This window comes from Cyrtonyx montezumae, unplaced genomic scaffold, assembly GCF_038088225.1.
Source record: "Cyrtonyx montezumae isolate F1298 unplaced genomic scaffold, pur_monq_1.0 scaffold_25, whole genome shotgun sequence".
Classification (NCBI taxonomy): Eukaryota; Metazoa; Chordata; class Aves; order Galliformes; family Odontophoridae; genus Cyrtonyx; species Cyrtonyx montezumae.
Genome location: NW_027071992.1, coordinates 265,815 through 285,914, shown reverse-complemented (window position 1 = coordinate 285,914; position 20,100 = coordinate 265,815). Strand labels below are relative to the sequence as shown.

The following is a 20,100-nucleotide window of genomic DNA, read 5'->3' as shown; positions in this document are numbered from 1 at the left end:
GGATGCTGCATATTGAAAATTTCTCATTGTGCCTGAGAGAGTGTAGTTTTGTACATAGTTAGATTATTTGAGTTTTTATTAGAATTTGAAATACTAGATAAATCTCCTGCTTTAACTCAACTTGTGTATTTTGAGTGCTTAAAATCTGTAGTGAGATAGACCCTGGAGAAATGGTTAAATTGGGTGATTTAAACCAAACCACTTTCTTGCACCTGATATGTTGCTGTTTGCACCCTTTGAATTTGATGAGGTAATGATGTAAATAGCTGCCTGAGAACTAATGGTAGGGGCAGGAGTTAGCTTTAAGTTCTCCGCATAGTCTCTTTACAGCAGGAATTAATTACAAAGTTTTCGTTCTTAGATACATATCTCTGTCTTTTCATAGACCTGTGGAGAGTTACTTGTTTACTGAATGTTAGTTCAGGTACTGCAGGATGACATATAAGTGGGTCAAGAGCAGCTGAGTATAATAGATAACAGTTTGCTCATCTTCTTTTGCTCTTCGCATAACATGCAATATAGAAGATTATTGGTATAAACCAAGGAGTTTAGCTAAATACCTAATAAAGGTCTATAGTATGGATGGCCTAACTATAAATGTGTGTCAGCTTTCTTAATAGAGGATGTAACATCTTAGAATTAGCATATGTTTTTACAGGATTGTTGTCCAGTTTTTATGTATCATGATAACATATATTGAAAAATCATGCCGTGTGAATTATTTTAAGTCTTGGTTTTGATCTGCATTTATTTATTCATGCTGCAATTTGTTACTTATTTAATTTATCTTTGAGTTAAATCTAAAAAATAATTTGATATCTTGCTGATTTGCAGCTAATTGTACCTTTTATATGGAATGTGATACTGCCTTTTACACATCAAAAATGCATGCTATATAGCTTTACATATATTTATTTAGACTTCTCATTTTGACCTGATAGAGTGGAAGATGGGAAATAGAAATTTAAAGGGAAACTAGGAGCTAGCTAAAATGTACAAAACATGGATTCTTAAAATATTTGCTAATTGTCTGAAGCCCACAGAAATGGGAGGGTTATACTAAAAGGTTTCAACTGATAGTTTCAACAACGCATTGAGCTGCTGCTCCAAGTAAAGGCAAACTGTGGCCTGCACTCTGCAGCCAAAGGGATGGGAAAGAACACATCGGCAGTGTCAGTTGTGGCATACCACCTGGCTGCTTTTAACTGCAGATGATACTGGAGTTCTTGTGTGTCTTGTACAGCAGCACCCAGTGGTGGTTTGACTCCATTCAGGCCACAGTAGCCTACTGTCAGCCTGCACTGTTTTTTGTTTGTTTGTTTGTTTGCACTGGCCATGAAGGGAGTATTAAAGCATGAGTGAGTTTTGCTAAGCACTCCATGACTGTCCAGTTGAGACCAACTTATGGATGGAGAGAGAGAGAGAAGTACTAGTTAGTGCAGTGTTGCTGCCTGTGCACTGCTGTAGTAGCAGTCGACACCTGCTGTTCTACTTGTAGCAAGCCCACAACAAATGAGTCTTCTGAAAGGCAGAACAAGACAGACAGCTGCTTAATATTCTGTTCTCAAGCAGGTGTTTCAGAAGTCCATCAGAACCCCTTTTGGTCCATAAAATAACCCCTCAAGATAGTCAATACCAAGGATACATGGAGCCCCTTGGCCAGTCACAATAGTATGCTTTTGCCACTCTGTCCAAGTTCAGCCTCCAACACAGCTGATTCTTGAGAACCCCCTGTCACCCTGGAAATGGGTAGATTCTGTCCCTTTCTGACTGAATGGTATCAGTGTGCACAGCAGACCAGTTTCTATCAGAGTTTCTATCTATTTCTGTGGTTCTGATGTGTCAGGATGTCAGATTCATACAGTCCAGCACACTCAGTTGTCCCTTTTCTTCCCCTGGCTGGAGGCAGAGCCCCTCTAATTACTGTATCCATCATTTATTTCTTGTAGGTCAAGATCAGAACATTTGTAGCATTTGCAGTGTTCAGTAGCAACTGGAGTGGCAATTCTCTTGAAAAATCCCTCATTAGTAGTCAGTTTATTTTGCAACTCTATACCCATACTTAAAGGACTGAAGTGGGTTTTATGCCCAACCTCCTCATATCCTCTCCATAATTATGTAGGTTAAACCACAGGGAAACACACTGTGGGGAAAAAAAAATCCCACAATGTGGAACCGGTATTATCCCTCAGTTGAGGAAGGGGCATCTGCCTTTAATAGGAGAGATACTGGATCATACAAGTGGGGAGTGGGGTTTATCACTTTGAGTTAATTGGACCAGTGTTTCCTTGAATCTGTCCATTCTTTCTGATATTACTAAGATGGCATAGACACAAATTTGTTCAGAGGCAGTGGTGTTTTCCTCAAGTTCTTGAAGAGTAAGAATCTAGTTCTATAATATGGGTCTTCTCTATGTAGCATTCCTGCTAGTGCACTGGGATACGTTGCTGGTGTGTTTTGTGTGGATTTCTGCCACATAACTGGTGAACATCTAATTGTATTGGGATCATGGTCTGTATTTGGATCATTAGGATCACAGAATCGTAGGGGTTGGAAGGGACTCAGGAGATCATTGAGTCCAACCCCCCTGCCAAAGCAGTTCCCTACACCAGGTCACACAGGTAGGCGTCCAGGCGGGTCTTGAATATCTCCAGAGAAGGAGACTCCACACCCCCCTGTGCAGCTGTGCCAGTGCTCCGTCACCCTCACCGTAAAGAAGTTCTTGCGCACATTCGTGCAGAACCTCCTGTGCTGCAGTTTCTGTCCGTTCCCCCTTGTCCTGTCTCCACACACTGCTGAAAAGAGTCTGGCCTCGACACTTTGTCCCCCACCCTCAGATATTTATAAACCTGGATCAGATCCCCTCTCAGTCTTCTTTCTCGAGGCTAAAGAGACCCAGTTCACTTAGCCTTTCTTCATAGGGGAGATCCTCCAGGCCCTTCACCATCTTTGTGGCCCTGCGCTGGACTCCTTCCAAGAGATCCCTGTCTTTTTTTATACTGGGGAGCCCAGAACTGGACACAGTACTCCAGGATCAAGCATGAGATATTATAGCAACTCCACCATGGTTCGAAAAGACTTCTAAGATCTTCCAGTCCAACTGTCCATCTATCATCAATATTTCCCACTAAACTATGTCTCTCAGTACAACATCTAAACATTTCTTGAACACCTCCAGGGACAGACTGTTAATCCCAATGTATCTTCCTCTTGGAGAGTCAGGACTCATGTGAGACTGCTAGAGAATACCAGAAAGCACAGCTCCACAGTGCACTGTGTGTCTGCACCAAACAGTATGATGTCATGATATGGAATACAGAAAAAAGCACAACATTCACAACTGATTCCTCATGTTTTAACTCATTAGAGTACTGTATAGGTTTAGTGACATAGTATTAAGTGAAGAAGGAAGTATTGCTAGTGGCATAGTTTTAATATTTTGCAATTTTTTTTCCATATATTTAATTAGTAGTACTGTTGGAATAGATTTTATGTTTAAAATACAGTACCAAATGTTCAGATTTGATCTCTAAATGCTTTTTATCCTGAAAATGTGTTTAATTGGGAAACTAAAAAAAGTCATGTTTGTTGGTTTATTTTGGTTAATGGCTTGAAGTCACATACTGGGTAGATTGTTTATAATTTTTCAACATGTAATTTTTTAATATTGGTTTTGTATACATGTTTCCTATACCTATATAATTTAGTAAATACTTAATATAAGGTGAAAATCACACAATCACAGAATAGTAGGGTTTGGAAGGGACCTCTAGAGATCATCTAGTCCAACCCCCCTGCCAAAGCAGGCTACCCCAGGTCCTTTTCTGCAGAGCTCCTCTCCAGCAGGTCATCCCCCAACCTGTACTTGTAGTTATTCCTTCCCAGGTACAACAGTTCTACACTTGCTCTTGTTTAAGCTCATCTGGTTCCTTTCTGCCCAACTCTCCTGTCTGTCCAGGTCTTGCTGTATGGCAGCACATCTTCCAGTGTGTCAGCCTCTCCTCTGAGCTTTGTATCATTAGCATACTTGCTAGGGTGGATGCTACATCCTCATGAAGGTCATTGGTGAAGATGTTGAACAAGACTGGACCCAGAACTGATCCCTGGACAAGACCACTAGTCACAGATCTTCAACCTATTTTTATCTACATTAAGGAGATTACCTGATAATAAATTATCTTCAGCTTTGCAACTTCTTTGTCTGCAATTATGATGTTACAGAATATGAAATGGAATTCTGGTCTTGGATGTGGTTGTAAAAATACATTTCCTTATCCTCTGCAGTAAACTAGTGCTTAAAAATAGTACCAGGTGATGAATAGCTTACATGATCCAGAACTGTTCCATTTTAGTTCATTCTTTTGTTTAAGGTCACTGTTATAATTTCCAGTTTGAGCATTTAGCAAAATCTTTCAGTGTAACTATTTCACTGCATTTAGTTGTAAACAATACATTTCAGGAAATGAAGCTAGAGGAAAGTAATTATAAATGTCAGTACTTGCTTCTGAATGGTAAGAATACAGCTCACTTCTGCACCATTAAGAGAAATCTTAGTTTCCCCTGGTTATAAAAATAAATTATCTAAAAGCATTTCTAATAGTTGTTGGTTTTTTTAATTGTAGCTCTATAATGGTTTGTCAACATTTTGTGACAGGATGCGTATGAACAACTGCTTCGTTACACTGTAGTGACAAGATTTGAACTGTGCACCCCAAAGCAGTCTGATCCTTCCTCAGAACTGAGAGAAAGGGGCAGATCTTCAAGTGTAACAGATGACACCATTTACTGTAAAGCTCCAGGTAATATGTGCAGAGCCATGGGTTAATCTTATAAAAGCAGTGTTAGGACTTTTTAAAATTTTTAATAGCTCCTGTTGGAAAAAAAACATATAGTAGTATATAATGTATTTATATTTTGTGCAAGAAGAAACTTAGGAAGGTGTTATATTCACTGAAGGGTTTTGTCTGACCTAACTTTAAAGTTACAGTATTGACGTAGTGACAGCTCTCAGTGTTCAGTGAGGTAAAGGTTAAAATAAACGTGCTTGTTTGTTTTCATTTTACACCATAGTTGGTACAGTAGTACTGAGGAAGTTGCCATTACTTTGTAGTTCATCAGATCACAACTAGTTTAACTCATAATTGTACTGCTGTGATAGATAAATGTTTACTTAACGTAGATAATTTTGAAGTATTAGCTGAAAGGACTTTGTGGAATTACTATGTGTTACTATGTGAATATCATTCTTTTAGTTCACTTTTCAGTTTTTGAGTTTTATTTTTATATTTCAGTATTTTAGTTTTTTTACATGGGTATTTATTTCTGTATAAACTTAGTGTCTTGTGGTGCGTTAATATTGCATGGTGCAATGTGCACTGGTATTTCTGGTTAGATATTTGTTGCTTTTGTCAATGCTGTTTAGTTTGAGGAAGTTCTGTTAATTTAACTTCAAAAGAAATAATAATGATACTTGTGTTATTTCTCCACTAATTTCTTAGTTTACAGAATTGGGAAGAACTTACTTTGATTTCTGTTGTTGTGTAGGTATACCTTTTTATCATGTTTTTTTTTTCTTGCATTTTTGTATACTCCCTTTTTGTCACCTTGAGGACAAGATTTTCTCTTCTAGTTAGAGGAGCATGTGAAATGGTAGATCATTTTACAAATGGAGGCAGTGTCCTTGAATTAGTATGTAAACTTAGTGCTGATTGTTGGACAACACCTGTCTCTGCAGTACAGATGAACAACATAAGTAAGAAATACCCTCCAGAGGGACCTGGACAAACTAAAGAAGTGCACCCAGCTGAACCTCATGAGTTTCAGCAAGACTAAGTGCAAGGTGTTACTTTTGGATTAGAGCAGTCCTAAATCTGTGTACAGTCTGGAAAAAGAACTCACTGAAAGCTGCCCTGCTGAGAAGGACTTGGGGATTCTCATGGATGGAAAGGTTTTCATGAGCCATCAGTGTGCTCTTGCAGCCCAGAACACCAACAGTATCCTGGGCTGCATCAAAAGAGGGGTGACCAGCTCTGGGGGGGGGATTGCTTCCCTCTGCTCCACCTTTGTGAGGACCCATCATGGAGCTGTTGGAGCGGTGTCCATAGGAGAGCTGCAAAGAGGATCAAAGGGCTGGATCTCCGCTCTTGTGAAGAATAGCTTAGGCAGCTGGGTTTGCTCAGCTTGGAGAAGAGGAAGCTGCGGGGAGACCTCATTGTGGCCTTCCAGTACTTGAAGGGAGCTTGTAAACGGAAGGGAAACCAACTTTTTGCACAGACTGTTACTGATAGAACAAGGAGGAATGGCTTAAAACTAAGAGAGGGGAGATTTAGATTAGATGTTAAAGGAAAGTTTTTCACTCAGAGGGTGGTGAGGTGCCTGAAACAAACTGTTCCGTGGAAGCTGTGGATGCCTCATTCCTGAAGATTTTTAAGGCCAGGTTGGATGAGTTCATGGGTAGCCTGATCTGGTGCCAGATTTAGTGGCTGACAACCCTGCCCATGGAAAGGGGGTGGTACTACATAGTTAATAAGTCCTTTCCAACCCAAGCCATTCTATGATAAATGTTTTTTATGTACAATATATGCAAATATTCTTGTCCATTCTGATCAGAGCTAAATAATTATGCTAGCAGAAATTTACCAGTTCAGCAAACCACAACACAAACACAGAAAGATGCATGTACTTTCAGAACCATTTCTAAAAAGAAGTAGATCATCCATAGTTGTGTTATTCTCACAGGAATATAAGGCAGTCCTATTAAGCTGTCAATTGACATTTAGTACAATGTAACAAATACTAATCTAGAAATGGGTTCTTAAAGTAAGAAATGTGATTAAGGTGAAAGTGGTAGTATTGGTTATTCCATGTGTCCTTATTCCCCAGTGGTTCTGTGTGGTGGAGTTTATGTATGTTATGACCAACAGCTCACCTTCCAGTATGCAGTAAGGAGAAACAGTTCGTTGTTTTTAGAAACTGGTGGAGAATCTTAGTCATTAAGGACATTCTACTACTACTTCTTTTTCTGCAGAATTAGCATGCATGCTTCTCAGAATATCCAACTGCCATAGGAAATACAGAAGCTATGATTCTAGAGTTCGGGGGAAGCGGGAGAGTGGTGGTCTGGAGAGAGAGAATATTTTGTTTAATGGAGTATCTGTGAAGTCTGTTAACTTTATCCAGTATAGTTATGTCCCGTGTGGAAATGATGTGAAGGCTGCACAGGAAGTGAGATCAATAGAAGCTGTTGATACTATGTACTGTGGCAATTATTCTTTAGCAGTCAACTGTAGGAAACTGTAGGAAAAAAATATCCTTTACAGAAGGAGGATTTTGCAACTCCTAGAATGAGAACAGTTGGTTTACAGTTTTAAAAACTATGACACATGCTATTTTGACTTGGAAGATAAAACATCCTCAACCATTATATTGAGTAAAAGTACAAAATATGTAGTCTGGTAGATTCAGCTCAGGGCAAACACTGAGCTATCTACAATTTCCAAATAGGATTTATGCAACCAGGATCTATATACTCTCTGTCATGATATTGGGCATCCCTGAGTCACTGGGGAGGAATATTTGAAATAGATCCAACTTGAGCTGTTCATAGTTAATTTTCGTCTTTGGCAACACTGTCCTCATTCATCTTGGTAGTTGTTCTAGTTATCCTCTTTAATATGAAAAGGCTTCTAAAGATTATGTTTAAGTGAACAGTAATTTTGATTTTACTACTGTAACAGTGACTGTTGGCTTGAATATATGTGTCTTGAAGACATATTTGAATTACATCAAATTTGGCATACATGGGGAAAGTAGGCCTTTGATGGCTTCAGTCATTTTATTTATTTATTTTTACTTTTTTTTTTGTCTTAATTCTGGCTTAATCCAGAATGCAGGCCACTTACTGTTTACAAAGTGTCAATCTTTATTCTCTGTGTCATTTTTAGGTTTACTGTCAGTGAAGGAGCATACTGAGGTGAATATGGAACAACTTCAACCTGTTTCAGAAGAGGCTTCTTCACAAGAGTCCACACACATTCCAGGACAAACTGATGAAACCATAGCAACTGAATTAACTGTACCTGATGAAAAAGTAACTCAAATAGAAAATATACTTGACCTCTGGAGTGGAAGTCTTAAGGTATTTGTTTTGTGTGCAGTCCTTAAAATAAATATGTCAGTGTGTTGTTGTAGGTTAAGTGAGAGTGAAGGAAATTTTTATTGTGGTTATATTGCAAAATGATGGTTTTCTTTTTGTTCTTGTTGCATATTGTATTTAAGCACAAGACAAAAACTCCAGAATAACTTTCTGCATTATGGGTGCTTTATTATTGTCCTTCCACAGTGCACTGTCTGATAATATCTGTAGGTACACACAGTTTGGAGACTTCACTTTGAATATTCATCTATCCTTAATTGATAACTGTTTTAAGATAAAAAGACTGGGAAAGAGGGGAAATAGTTTTCCGAATTTCTCTACTGTCATCCTTTTACTTTTTAGACAAATCTTCTCAGTGAATTGAGAAAATGGAGATTAAGTTTTATCGAGCATCACAAGCATCACATGAGACAAGAAAAAGAGAAACATGCTGAACACGTGAAACAGTTGAACAGTGAGATAGACAACCTGAAAGAGTTGCTACGTACTTATGAGATCTCTATTGGCAGAAAAGATGAGGTAGTATTTCACTTTCAAAATTCAATAGTCCTCTCTTTCAAAAAAAAAAAAATTGTTGTTGCTAGTAAGCTTCTAACAATGGAAACTTTACATGTCGTATGTAAATATTTTACACTGTTTGCTTTTAAATTTGTACCTAATCTTATTCATAATTTGTTTCATGAAAATCACACAAGAGTCTATTAGCTCTTACCTTCAAAAAGCTACTAATTCTCTATTGCTTGAATTGGTTTTACTGCATTTTAACTAGGCAGCAGTCTTGAAAATATTTAAAAATAGTTTCCTGTTTTGAGTTTCCTAGAATTGTACATTTGTGCTCTTCTACAGCTGTGCTGTTTTTCTGTGAACGACATAATCAACTTTGAAATTAAGTAGAACTGTAGAAGAATTGTGGTAGTCCTGAAATCACATAAAATAAGAGGATTCAACTACATTAACCTAAGACTTCATGAAGTTTGGACTTTCATTTTGTATTTACAATTAAAAAAGACTGGTCTGTATTCTAAAAAACCATCTGATAGAATCTGAAGGAAGGGTGATGATTTATTTAAAAAATTAAATGCGTTTCCTAACTGATGACAAATTATAAATATTTACTTCTAATTTTAGATACATTTTCCATTTATAACTGAAACAACACAGTTTTTCTGAAACTACAAAAAGTTACAGCTTGCCATATTTAAGCAAAGTAGCTTAGATTTATTAAAATCTATAGTATTGTTAGGAAATTATTCTTAAAATCTAGAGAACCAGTGAGTGTTGAAGCCACAGGAATGTTATTCCTGATCTGGATTCCAATGGTTTTTCCCTGCTTAATTGTTTTTTACCTTAAGGGGAAGATTTACTAAAGAGCTACTTCTGAAAGTAAGTGCATTAAGTGAAAATAAGTGAAAGTATATTCCATTTGAGATGACAAAGATGATAGGTATTGATGTAATGTTAATAAATGTTTTTGCAGGTGATTATTAACATGGGAGAAGCATTAGAGAGGAAGAAGGAGAGAATAGAGTTAATGAGAAAGTTTACACTGTGGCGGATTCAGCAAATCAAAGCTAAACAAGAGGTATGTGTGCAAAATAAAAATGTGATGAAAATGGAAGCTGTGAACTCAAAGAGTCAGAACTGGTGCAGCTCTTTCTACAGTTGGAAGAAATGGCAGTGTTTCTGTTTTGATGTGCTAGACGATGTAAACAAACAGTTTGAAAGCATCAATCCCCCCAAAAATGCTGCTGTCTGAATACTTTTTAGGATGGTGGGAAAAAACGAAACTTCTTGTTTAGGATATTGGTTTGCTCCAATTACTGTAATCATCTTACAGGTAATCGCTGTCTGTATTTTGAAAAAAGTGACAAGGGAATGTCTATCTAAATTTCAAAGAAATTACTTTTGAACAATTAAATGATTAAATATCACATCTTACATTTTTCAGGACCCAGTTTCACAATTAAAACTTCAGTTACCAAAACATGAATTAGCTAAGAGCTTGTCACTTACAAAAGGTGGGCAATGTGGCAGACATTGTAGAGAGCCTGCTGAATTATTAGATTCAGAAAAGGGGATCCTGAATCAAGATGGCAAAACTTTCACATTCCAAAGTAGATTCGTGTTTGATTTATTTGACACTGTCCAAAACTGTTGTTTCACAGAAGTGGATAGCCTTTTCTCTTTTTCTTCTGTTCTATCTGGAAATTTACTAATAATTTGGAGGTGGTTTGGGGAACTTACTTAGCTTTTTCTGTTTCTTCTTGTAGATTTCTGAAAAAAGTAATGCTAAAATATATTGTCTGGTGAATATTTTGAAACAGAATAGGTTTATTCATTATTGGAGAGGAATTACAGGTTTGTGTTGTTAAGGTTTATTTTACCTTGTTTTTACAAGGTAAAATATCCTGGATTCCATAGTTTTTTTATTTTTTAAGAACAAGATTATTTATGCTCATATCAGCTATCCTTGTGACTGTAGGCTTATACCATGTGTGCAAGCCTGTTGTATTACATGTCATTAAGCTATGAGTAAAAACACTGTTTTGTGTAATCTAGGAGGAGTTCTACAATGTGTTTTCTGTTACTGAGTAAAGTTCCTTAATGTGTGTGCAGGCAGAAAAACTGAGTTAGTGATATGGAGTTTCACAGAGAAGCAGTACACAAACACATAACTCAGTTTAGATGACATTCCTACTGTGATCTCTGTAATATGTGGCTAAACAGTCATCCGCAATCACTTAAGTTTTCAGCTAACTTGCACTTGCTTACAACGTGGTTTCTTTTGTTTCCCAAGGAATATGCTAACAGAATGGCAGATAAACAGTTCCAGACAGCTTTGAAGAAGAAGGTATGGACAGCATGGCACTCTCTTAGAGAAGAAAGGTGGAAAGAAAAAGTAACTAAAGCCTGTCAGTTAAGGGCAGAAGATATATGTGTTCAGCTTACCAATGATTATGAAGCCAAAATTGCAGAGGTATAGTAAGGTTCCTTTTTTCCATTCCTTCATTCCTTCCCTCAATACATCACTTTCCCAGAGCATATCTTTCTCAGCAAACTTGAAAAACATGAGGATCGACATTAATGATTCTATGACTTTTCAAGAGAATAGAGCTCCAGAGTACAGTCCCTCAGTAAGTTTGCAGATGACACCAAGTTGGGAGGATGTGTCAACCTGCCTGAGGGTAGGGAGGCCCTTCAGAGGGATTTGGATAGGCTGAACAGCTGGGCTGAGCTCAATGGGATGAGGTTCAATAAGACCAAGTGCCGGGTCCTGCACTTTGGCCACAATAACCCCATGCAATGCTATAGGCTTGGGGCAGAATGGCTTGAAGAATGTAGAGAGGAAAAGGACCTGGGGGTGTTGGCTGATGCTCGGCTCAACATGAGCCGGCAGTGTGCCCAGGTGGCCAAGAAGGCCAACGGCATCCTGGCCTGTATTAGAAATAGTGTAGTCAGCAGGAGCAGGGAGGTGATCATCCCCCTGTACTCAGCTCTGGTGCGGCCGCACCTCGAGTACTGTGTTCAGTTTTGGGCCCCTCACTACAAGAAGGACATTGAGGCCCTGGAGCGTGTTCAGAGAAGGGCAACAAAACTGGTGAGGGGTCTGGAGCACAAGTCTTATGAGGAGCGGCTGAGGGAGCTGGGATTGTTTAGTCTGGAGAAGAGGAGGCTCAGAGGAGACCTTATTGCACTCTACCACTTCCTGAAGGGGGGTTGTGGTGAGGAGGGGGTGGGCCTCTTCTCCCTGATAAATAATGACAGGACGAGAGGGAATGGCCACAAGTTGCGCCGGGGAAGATTTAGATTAGACCCGAGGAAACATTATTTTTCTGAAAAGAGTGGTCAGGCACTGGAATGGCCTGCCTAGGGAGGTGGTTGAGGCACCATCCCTAGCGCTGTTCAAGAAGCGTTTAGATGAGGTGCTAAAGGATTTGATTTAGTAGTTGGGTAGGGATAGTGATATGAGAATGGTTGGACTAGATGATCTTGTAGGTCCTTTCCAACCTTATGAACTTATGAACTTATGAACAGGAAAAGATGTGAGGAGATAAGGATCTCTCCTGCAGATGGTTTCTTTCTAGATGTCTTCTTTTTTTAACAAGCATCTGATGTAAAAATTTTGCTGATCTGCACGTGCAGTTGAAGTAAATAGAGATAAATATCTATTTGCACATCACTAGGAATCATACCTGTTTTCTTAGAACACACAGTTTATATTTGCTGTGTGTTTTTAGGTCTCACTGCAGAAGAAAGACGTAATAGAAATAAAAGACTATTATTATTGTAAATGGCCATAAGGAGAACAATATCTTTTTCTGTAATAAGTGCAACTGTATTAGAGGCTGAATACTAGTTTGGTTTTGCTTTCAACCTGCCAACTACACTTGTTGAAGTTGGGCTAGTAATAGCTGGTGTCCCCCAGAGGTCCTTCCTGGGACCAGTGCCATTCAACATCTTTGTCAGTGGTCTGGATAGTGGGACTGAGTACACCGTCAGCAAGTTTGTATGTGACACTGAGCTAAATGGTGCAGTTGATACAATAGAAGGAAGGGCTGGCATCCAAAGGGACAAGTTTGAGAACCCCATGTCAACAGAATTACAGAATTGTAGGAATTGAAAGGGACTTTAATTGGAGATCATAATGTCCAACTGCCTGCTACAGTGGGTCATACAGAAAAATTTCCAAGTGGATCTTGAATATTTTCAGAGGAGACTCCACAACTTCTCTGGGCAGCCTTTTCCAGTGCTCCAAAATCTAAAAGCCTAGTTGGATTCAAGAAGCCCAAGTGCAAGATACTGTAATTGCATTGGGGCAGTCCCAGGCACATGTACAGGTTGGAAGAAGAATTCATTAGAAGACGCCCTGCTGAGAAGGACTTGACGGTTCTCATGCGTGAAAAACTTGACATGAACCAGCAGAGTGCTCCTGCAGCCTATAAGGCCAACCATATCCTGGGCTGCATCAAAAGAAGGGTGGCCAGCAGGCAAAGGGAGGTGATTGTCCCCCTCTGCTCCACCCTCATGAGGCCCCATCTGGAGTACTGTGTCCAGACCTGGGGTCCCCAGCACAAGGAAGACGTGGGGCTTTTGGAGCAGGTCCAGAGAAGAGACACCAATGTGATCACAGGGCTGGAGCACTTAGGAAGAATGGCTGAGGTAGCTGAGTTTGTTCAACCTGCAGAAGAGAAAGCTCCAGGGAGACCTTATTGTGGCCTTCCAGTAGCTAAAGGGAGCTTATGTACAATAGGGAGACCAACTTTTTACACTGATAGTGATAGACAGGACAAGGGGGACTAGCTTAATAAGAGAGTTAAGATTTAGATTAGGTGTTAGGGGGAATTTTTTTTTACACAAAGGATGGTGAGGTACCTGGAACAAACTGTTCCATGTAAGCTGTGGATGCCCCACATGCTTGGAGATTTTTGAGGTCAGGTAGAATGGGTTCATGGGCAACCTGATCTAACAGCTGACAACCCTGCCCTCTAATTTGTTAAGGATAGAAGCCTTCATGGAAGGGCTTGGGGTTGGAAGAGACCTTAAGGATCATCTAGTTCCAACCCAAACCCTCCTGCGATTCTAACCTTAGCAAACAAGAGATTTTGAAGAGGAAATGCATTTTGTAAACACATTAATTGACTCCTAATTGTTTATGTTCATGGTTTGCATCCAGCTGTTTCCATATTCTCTTTTGTAGCTAACTGCTACTTTGGAACAAACAAAAGCTGAGATTCTGCGTCTGCACAGTGAAAGAGAGCAGTATGAAGACACCATGAAGAAAGCATTTATGCGTGGTGTTTGTGCTTTGAATCTGGAAGCAATGAGCATGTTTCAAGGCAAGGACAATAGGACAGATCCTAGTCAGTATAAAAGCAGATCTAATTTGATAGTTTATGGTTTTTATTGTTGCTTTTACTGTCTTCTGTTGTTGCTTTTTAAAAAGGATTCTACTTTTTTTTCCTTTTTTAATATGAAGATCTTATCAAATGTGTATTCCTTTAAAAAGATAGATTATGTACAAAAAAAGTTCTGATGCTAAATAATAAACATACAGTAAAATGAATGATTTCTTGAAGACAGTGAATTCACGAATTAAAATATTTACCTTTCAGTGTGTTATAAACAAACTGCTCTCTCAAGTTTTGTCTTCCATTTGTGTGTTTATTGTTTTCAAAAAACAAACAACAGATAGTGTCTCACAGATGGTGGTGGGTAATTGAATTATGTGTTTTGTGGACCTTTAAACTTCTGCCTTTGATCTATTTCTACAAACACTGTAGTGCCACCTACTGTTACTGCAAGTAAAAGCAGAATTTGGTCCTTTTAGATTTACAGTTACTAGTAGTGTGCAAGTATCACAATTTGACATGGTTCTGTAGCATTTGGAGACAGTGCATATGGTCAGGATGTTTTTTAGCTTGAATCCACAGTAAATCATGTTCTGTTACAACAGAAAAGCCACTGCTCAAGTAAGGTAGGTCAGATCCATTTGCCGTTGATTGTGTCTGTGCTTAAGCTTAACGTATGTATATATTTGTATATGTTTGTATAAAATGTATTCTGGCATATTTTCATTCTTGAATTTCTTGAACATTGTAATAGTTACATTAATTTACATTAAAGTTAATTTACATTAAGTTACATTAAAATACATTCATGATTATATCTTTTCCTGCTCACTTTAGGAGAACAGCAACACCAAACAAAAAGCAATTGCCGTACAGTATGTTCTAATCCCTGAAATGAGAAAAATTCCATTCTCATGGAGCTCCTGTTGCATTATTTGCTTTAGCAATAATGAAACAAGAATTCATCTCTGTTCTTCCTTTAAGTAGAGTATTCTAAAAGTAAAGACTGAAGCTGCTTGAAAAGATTTTGTCCTTAGGTCTACAGATTTGGGTGTCTGCACTGAGCAAAAGAATGGTGCTGCGTTCAGTATGGTCTTTCCTTGCCTCATTGCTGTCTGCCTGAAGTAACTTGACCTTTAATGTAAGGGCAGTTCTTGCACAGTAGATTTAGCAGTATTCAGAACCTCTGATTTTTACACTGAAATTTGACAAGCACAGAGGTCTTGAAGCAAAATGCAGAAACAAGCCACCTGAAATTTTTGTTTCCAAACTTCTGAAAAGGAGAGTCAAATACATGAGTAGAACAGACTGATCCTTTTGATTAGCTTATACAGAAATACCAAAGGAGTAGTACAACGTTTACTACAACATATTTTGTATCCCCTAGGGTTTGCTAGGTTATGTGCTGATCCTATTACTCTGTTTCTTAAAATAGATGCAGGAAGTAGGAGAGAAGATAATGGTGCCAATATAGCAGGAAGGCTACCTCCTTCACAGTACAGTCCCCCTTCACCACCCCCTGCACCAGCAGCTACTGTTCAGATGGAAGACTTGGTAAGTCAGTGCTGTATTAACCAGTAGTAAAAATGCACTTCCTTCATTGGGGCTTTGTTAAGATAGATACAGTAGTCCATGAATCGAACGAATTTGAACTTAGTCTAAATATAAAAAGAAACCTATAAGTACGTTCAGAGTGTTTGCTGTAAGTGAAGTGAAGTCATGGTTGCTGTGACTTGCCATACTTTTATTTAGCTCTGGTTTTGATTTTAGTGAAGATGCATTAAGCTAATGAAGAGAAGGTCACTTTCACAAGCAGAATTTGCTTTCCAAGTTTTTTTCTGAAAAAAAAAGTTGTTAGAGTGGCTTGCCAAAAACAAGTCCTGAGCTCACTATTATCTGGAAAAAAACAGAAGCTAGCTTGACATAAAATTCCTTTTTTAAAAATGCAGCACATGTAGACACTGAGGAAAAAGTCATCTTATTGTCCTGTGATGTCAGCTTATCCAAATTATTATCCTGTAGCCTGGAAGTTCTAGACCTGCCATGGAGTCATGCTGAAAACATTGCCACTGCAAAACAATTCCAGGCCTAGGGTACTGGTTAGACTGGAGAGAGGACATGCTTGCCTCTTCTCCCAGTTTTCCATTCTAACAGTACTAAATGTTAGTCACTCTATTTCCAGAAATTTTTAGACAAGCATTTTTTTAAGAAGTATTTTTAAATGCGCAAAAAAAAAAATTAAAAAAAAAAAACAAAACATGGTAAAAAGTAGTGCTAAATACACCTGCAAAAAAGCTTTAATTTAGAAAGGTAAGTGGAATAGTTAATAGGCTGTCTATCTAAAGAGTAAAACTGTATTTTTGGGAACATTATACTCATTCTCATTCAACTCTGATTCATTTAACAGTTTTCCACCCACCTGGGTCATGCAAGCACTTCTCAGACCAGGCTAGATTCGGATTCTCCAGTAGTGACCACTGGCCCAGCTGCAGGATCTGTGCTGGCATCGACTCAAAAATTGGTAACATTCTCAGACTAATGTTTTTTAATTTTTAAGACAATTATGACAAATTTTTAGTTTCCACATTTTTTTCAGAGTGACTCAAGTGTGTAGTTGAGAAAACTGTGATAGAATTCATTTAAATATGTGAAGACACTATCTTGTTAATATGACAGAAAAACCCTCTTAGGATAAACTTTAACTGATTTTTGGAGTGAAGAGGAAGTGTGACAAACTGAAGAGTAAGAAAAGTGTATGTACTTTTAGGTGTAATAGAACACCTGGCATTTGGTTCTGAAAAAAAAGCATGGTTTGCTTTTGCCTCCTGCTGTTTAAAATGTCTCTCGTTCTCTTTGCTGTTATTGTTACTGAGTAATACTTTTAAATTTCCTCCAGGGTCCTCTGCATTACTCTCCTTTCCTTTTCCCGTCTGATACAATTTGCTGCTAGCAATCAGAAAGATGCAACATTTTATTGCATGGAAACAGTTTTGTATCTGCTATGTCACTGCTAGAAAGACTTAGCAGGGTGATAGAAGTGCCTGCAGCTATCACTGGAGTATGCAGCCAGTGAGCAAAGCTAAACTACCTGTGCAGCTTGATTTTTGTCAAATTAGCCTTGCTCTCCTCAGGATAGTAGTCACTTGCACTAAACAGTGTCTCTGGAAAAAGACAGATTTAACTAGGTTACAATAGGTGGAACAACTTCAGTCCCATATAACATAAGTGTATTACATGCAGTTTCCTATGTTATGTTAGGCAAGCATCTAATAAAACTAAGCATACTAAAAACATTGTAAATATTGTACTTAGACATTTTACTAATATCTGATTTATTTGTAGCCCACAGCAAAAGTAATTACATCTGCTCGACAGAAAGCAGGAAGAACGATCACTGCTCGAATCACAGGCAGATCTGATATGGGACAAAAACACAGGATTTGTGGTAGCTTAGCAGTGATGGGAGTTGCTCCAGCCATGAGTTCGGTCATTGTTGAAAAACATCACCCAGTCACTCAGGTAAGTCAGAGTTACACTTGTAATAGGGTTGTTCTGCTGTCACTCATTTTCTTCAGTGAATCATATCTTTGTGGCAGGTTACACACAGCTTTTGAATTGAGATTTTGAGATTCCTAAGCAGAAATGTGTATTTAAATTGTATGTACTTCAGGGTGTTTAAGGTTTGGTTTGAAGCTTTTAATTTTAAGAGTTTGGACGCTGTGACTAGTGTCATTACTGTACCAAAACCTGCCTTTTAAAAATGCAGAATGGTTGAGGTTGTAAGATGCTCATGAAAGACACCTGGTCCAACACTTGGTGTCAGGGACATCCGGAGCAGGTTACCCAGGCCTGCATCATGGTGGTTTTTGATGACTGACAAAGGGGATTGTCTGCAAGTTCTCTGTGCCAGTGCTCTGTCACTGATAAAGCACAGCAATGCTGCATAATGCTCAGACATAACCTCTTGTGTTCAACTTTGTGCCCGCTGCCTCTTGACCTGGCACTGGGCACTACAAAAAGAGACTGCGTCTGTTCTCTCCATACCCTTCCCTCAGGTATTTATGAACACTGATGAGATCCCTCCCCTCAGCTCCTCTTCTCCAGGCTGAATAGACCCCAGCTCTCTCAGTCTGTCTTCATAGGAATGTTAAGGCATTTGTGGGTGCATTCTACCTGGGCCCATAAAGTTCGCTCAGTTTGCTCAGGTGTTCCCTTACCTGATCCTCTCCTGCCAAAGATGCATTTTCCTTTCTCCAGCCATTCATCCTGGCCTCTGAGGTCTGGAATTCCTGAAGGCCAGTCTTGCTGGTAAAGGAGGCATTCATACCTTGCCTTTTCACTGTCCCAGATCACCAGGTCTCCTGTTTCCTTCATGAGGGACACACCTTTTCCCTCATCATCCTTTTGTCATTGAGAGAAGCCTGTCTTGTTGCCTTTGTTATCCATGGACAGATTTAATTCCATCTGTGTTTTAGCTTTACTAGCTTGATCTCTGGATCCTCAGATAATGTCTCTGTATCCCTAGACATTCACAGAAACAAATGCCTTATACTCTTCTATCAGTCACGTCAATCAGATTTAAGTATTTCTCAACTTGATTAAAAGAAGAAAGACTTTTGCACATACGTATATTGCATACATTTACTGTATATTTCAGTGAGAAGGCTTGTTTGAGAGGAGAAATTTATTTATTTATAAAAGTAAATGCAAACTTTTTCCTTTCAGAAACCAATTTAACTTTCTCATAGAAAATGCTGTTCTTGAAAGGAGTGACTGACATGATGAGTATTGACATGATTACATTAGAACTACAGAGCAATATTCTGAACAACCTGTAAAAACAAAAATCTTGAAACTAGATCATGTAGATCAAGATGATGAAGTTCAGCCTGTGTGGTTAACTGGAAGTTTAGCATTTTTCTTTATGTTCTGAGTATGTTAGTTAAGGAAGAAAAAAACTAGTTACCTCATTTTTTTTCATTTTTTTTATGTGTAGTTCATTTTGGAGTAGGAATCTTCATATTTAAACCGCAGCTCACTTAAAGTTACTTGAATGAAGTTGGGTTGTTTTGCATCCTTTAAAGACCTGTGATATCTGATTACTTTTCAGCAAACCATATCCCAGGCCACTGCTGCTAAATACCCTCAAACTGTGTTCCTTGCTTCTGGTTCTGCAACTGTGAGACCTGCAGGACAAGTTGGGCGAATGGCTCAGAGCCAGTCAATAAGGGTGGTTGACTGAGCAAATATGGTGGAGGTTTTTATCAAGATATGCAATTTAAACCTCTTCAGAGCTGGACATATTGAGACCTAAAGTGTTGTACCATGTTTTTACCCCTTTTAAGAAAAAAAGTGTTTGCAAGTAAGCACCTGGAGGGGAAAATTACCTTGAAATGTTGTTCTGCCTCCTGTTTGAAAACTAATTATTAAGATAAACACTTTATTTAAATAAAGAATCTTTTGCGCGTTTTCAAATAAAGGATAAAATATATTTGTCTGAAGTGTTTGTTTACTTCCAGTATAAATGTTAATGCACTTATTTTCAAGTAAAAATTCATTTTTGTTACATATTCTTTTACTAAATGTAGTTGGCATAGCTGAACAAAGAATAACAGATAACGGTGGCCTTCACAACCAGGATACAACTTCAGCCAGATGGGACACCTAGGGTCCATCAAACTGTTCAGCATTTTTGTTTTCTCAAGCAAGTTGCAGAATGTTGCTAAAGTTGGTGCATACCTGACAGGGTGTAAGAATTTGTTTTAACTCAGATCTCTAAAACCTGGGGATTTACTGTTCTCCACCTTCTGTATAGTTCTGCAGCCTTGTCAAAGTGGGCTGAACACAAGAGGGCACTTAGACATTAAACTTAAGATATCAGATCATCAGCTTTGTTTGCAAACACTGAAGTTCAGTGCAAAATAATGCTAGCTATACAAGGCAATACCTCAGTACTTCCATTATGTGCTAGAGCTCCTGCTGTTTTGTTGATGAGAATGTGAAAACAGACTTTCTATGTCATTTTTTCAGATGTGAAATGTATTCAGTAATCAGAAAACCGAACATTAAGCAAGACAGTACCAAGTATAACTCAAG

At 38.5% G+C, this 20,100-nt stretch overlaps 1 protein-coding gene across 1 annotated transcript in view; it reads left to right on the top strand.

Moving 5' to 3' along the window:
* Positions 1-19,246, top strand: part of POC5 (POC5 centriolar protein) — a 28,375-nt gene extending 9,129 nt beyond the window's left edge. Inside the window, exons 3-12 of the mRNA XM_065740129.1 lie at positions 4,655-4,799; positions 7,944-8,137; positions 8,498-8,674; positions 9,633-9,737; positions 10,953-11,132; positions 13,854-14,016; positions 15,440-15,558; positions 16,412-16,525; positions 17,347-17,523; positions 19,115-19,246. Of these exons, the coding sequence (XP_065596201.1) occupies positions 4,655-4,799; positions 7,944-8,137; positions 8,498-8,674; positions 9,633-9,737; positions 10,953-11,132; positions 13,854-14,016; positions 15,440-15,558; positions 16,412-16,525; positions 17,347-17,523; positions 19,115-19,246 (1,506 nt within the window). The remainder of the gene's footprint in view (positions 1-4,654; positions 4,800-7,943; positions 8,138-8,497; positions 8,675-9,632; positions 9,738-10,952; positions 11,133-13,853; positions 14,017-15,439; positions 15,559-16,411; positions 16,526-17,346; positions 17,524-19,114) is intronic.
* The last annotated feature ends 854 nt before the right edge of the window (positions 19,247-20,100 follow it).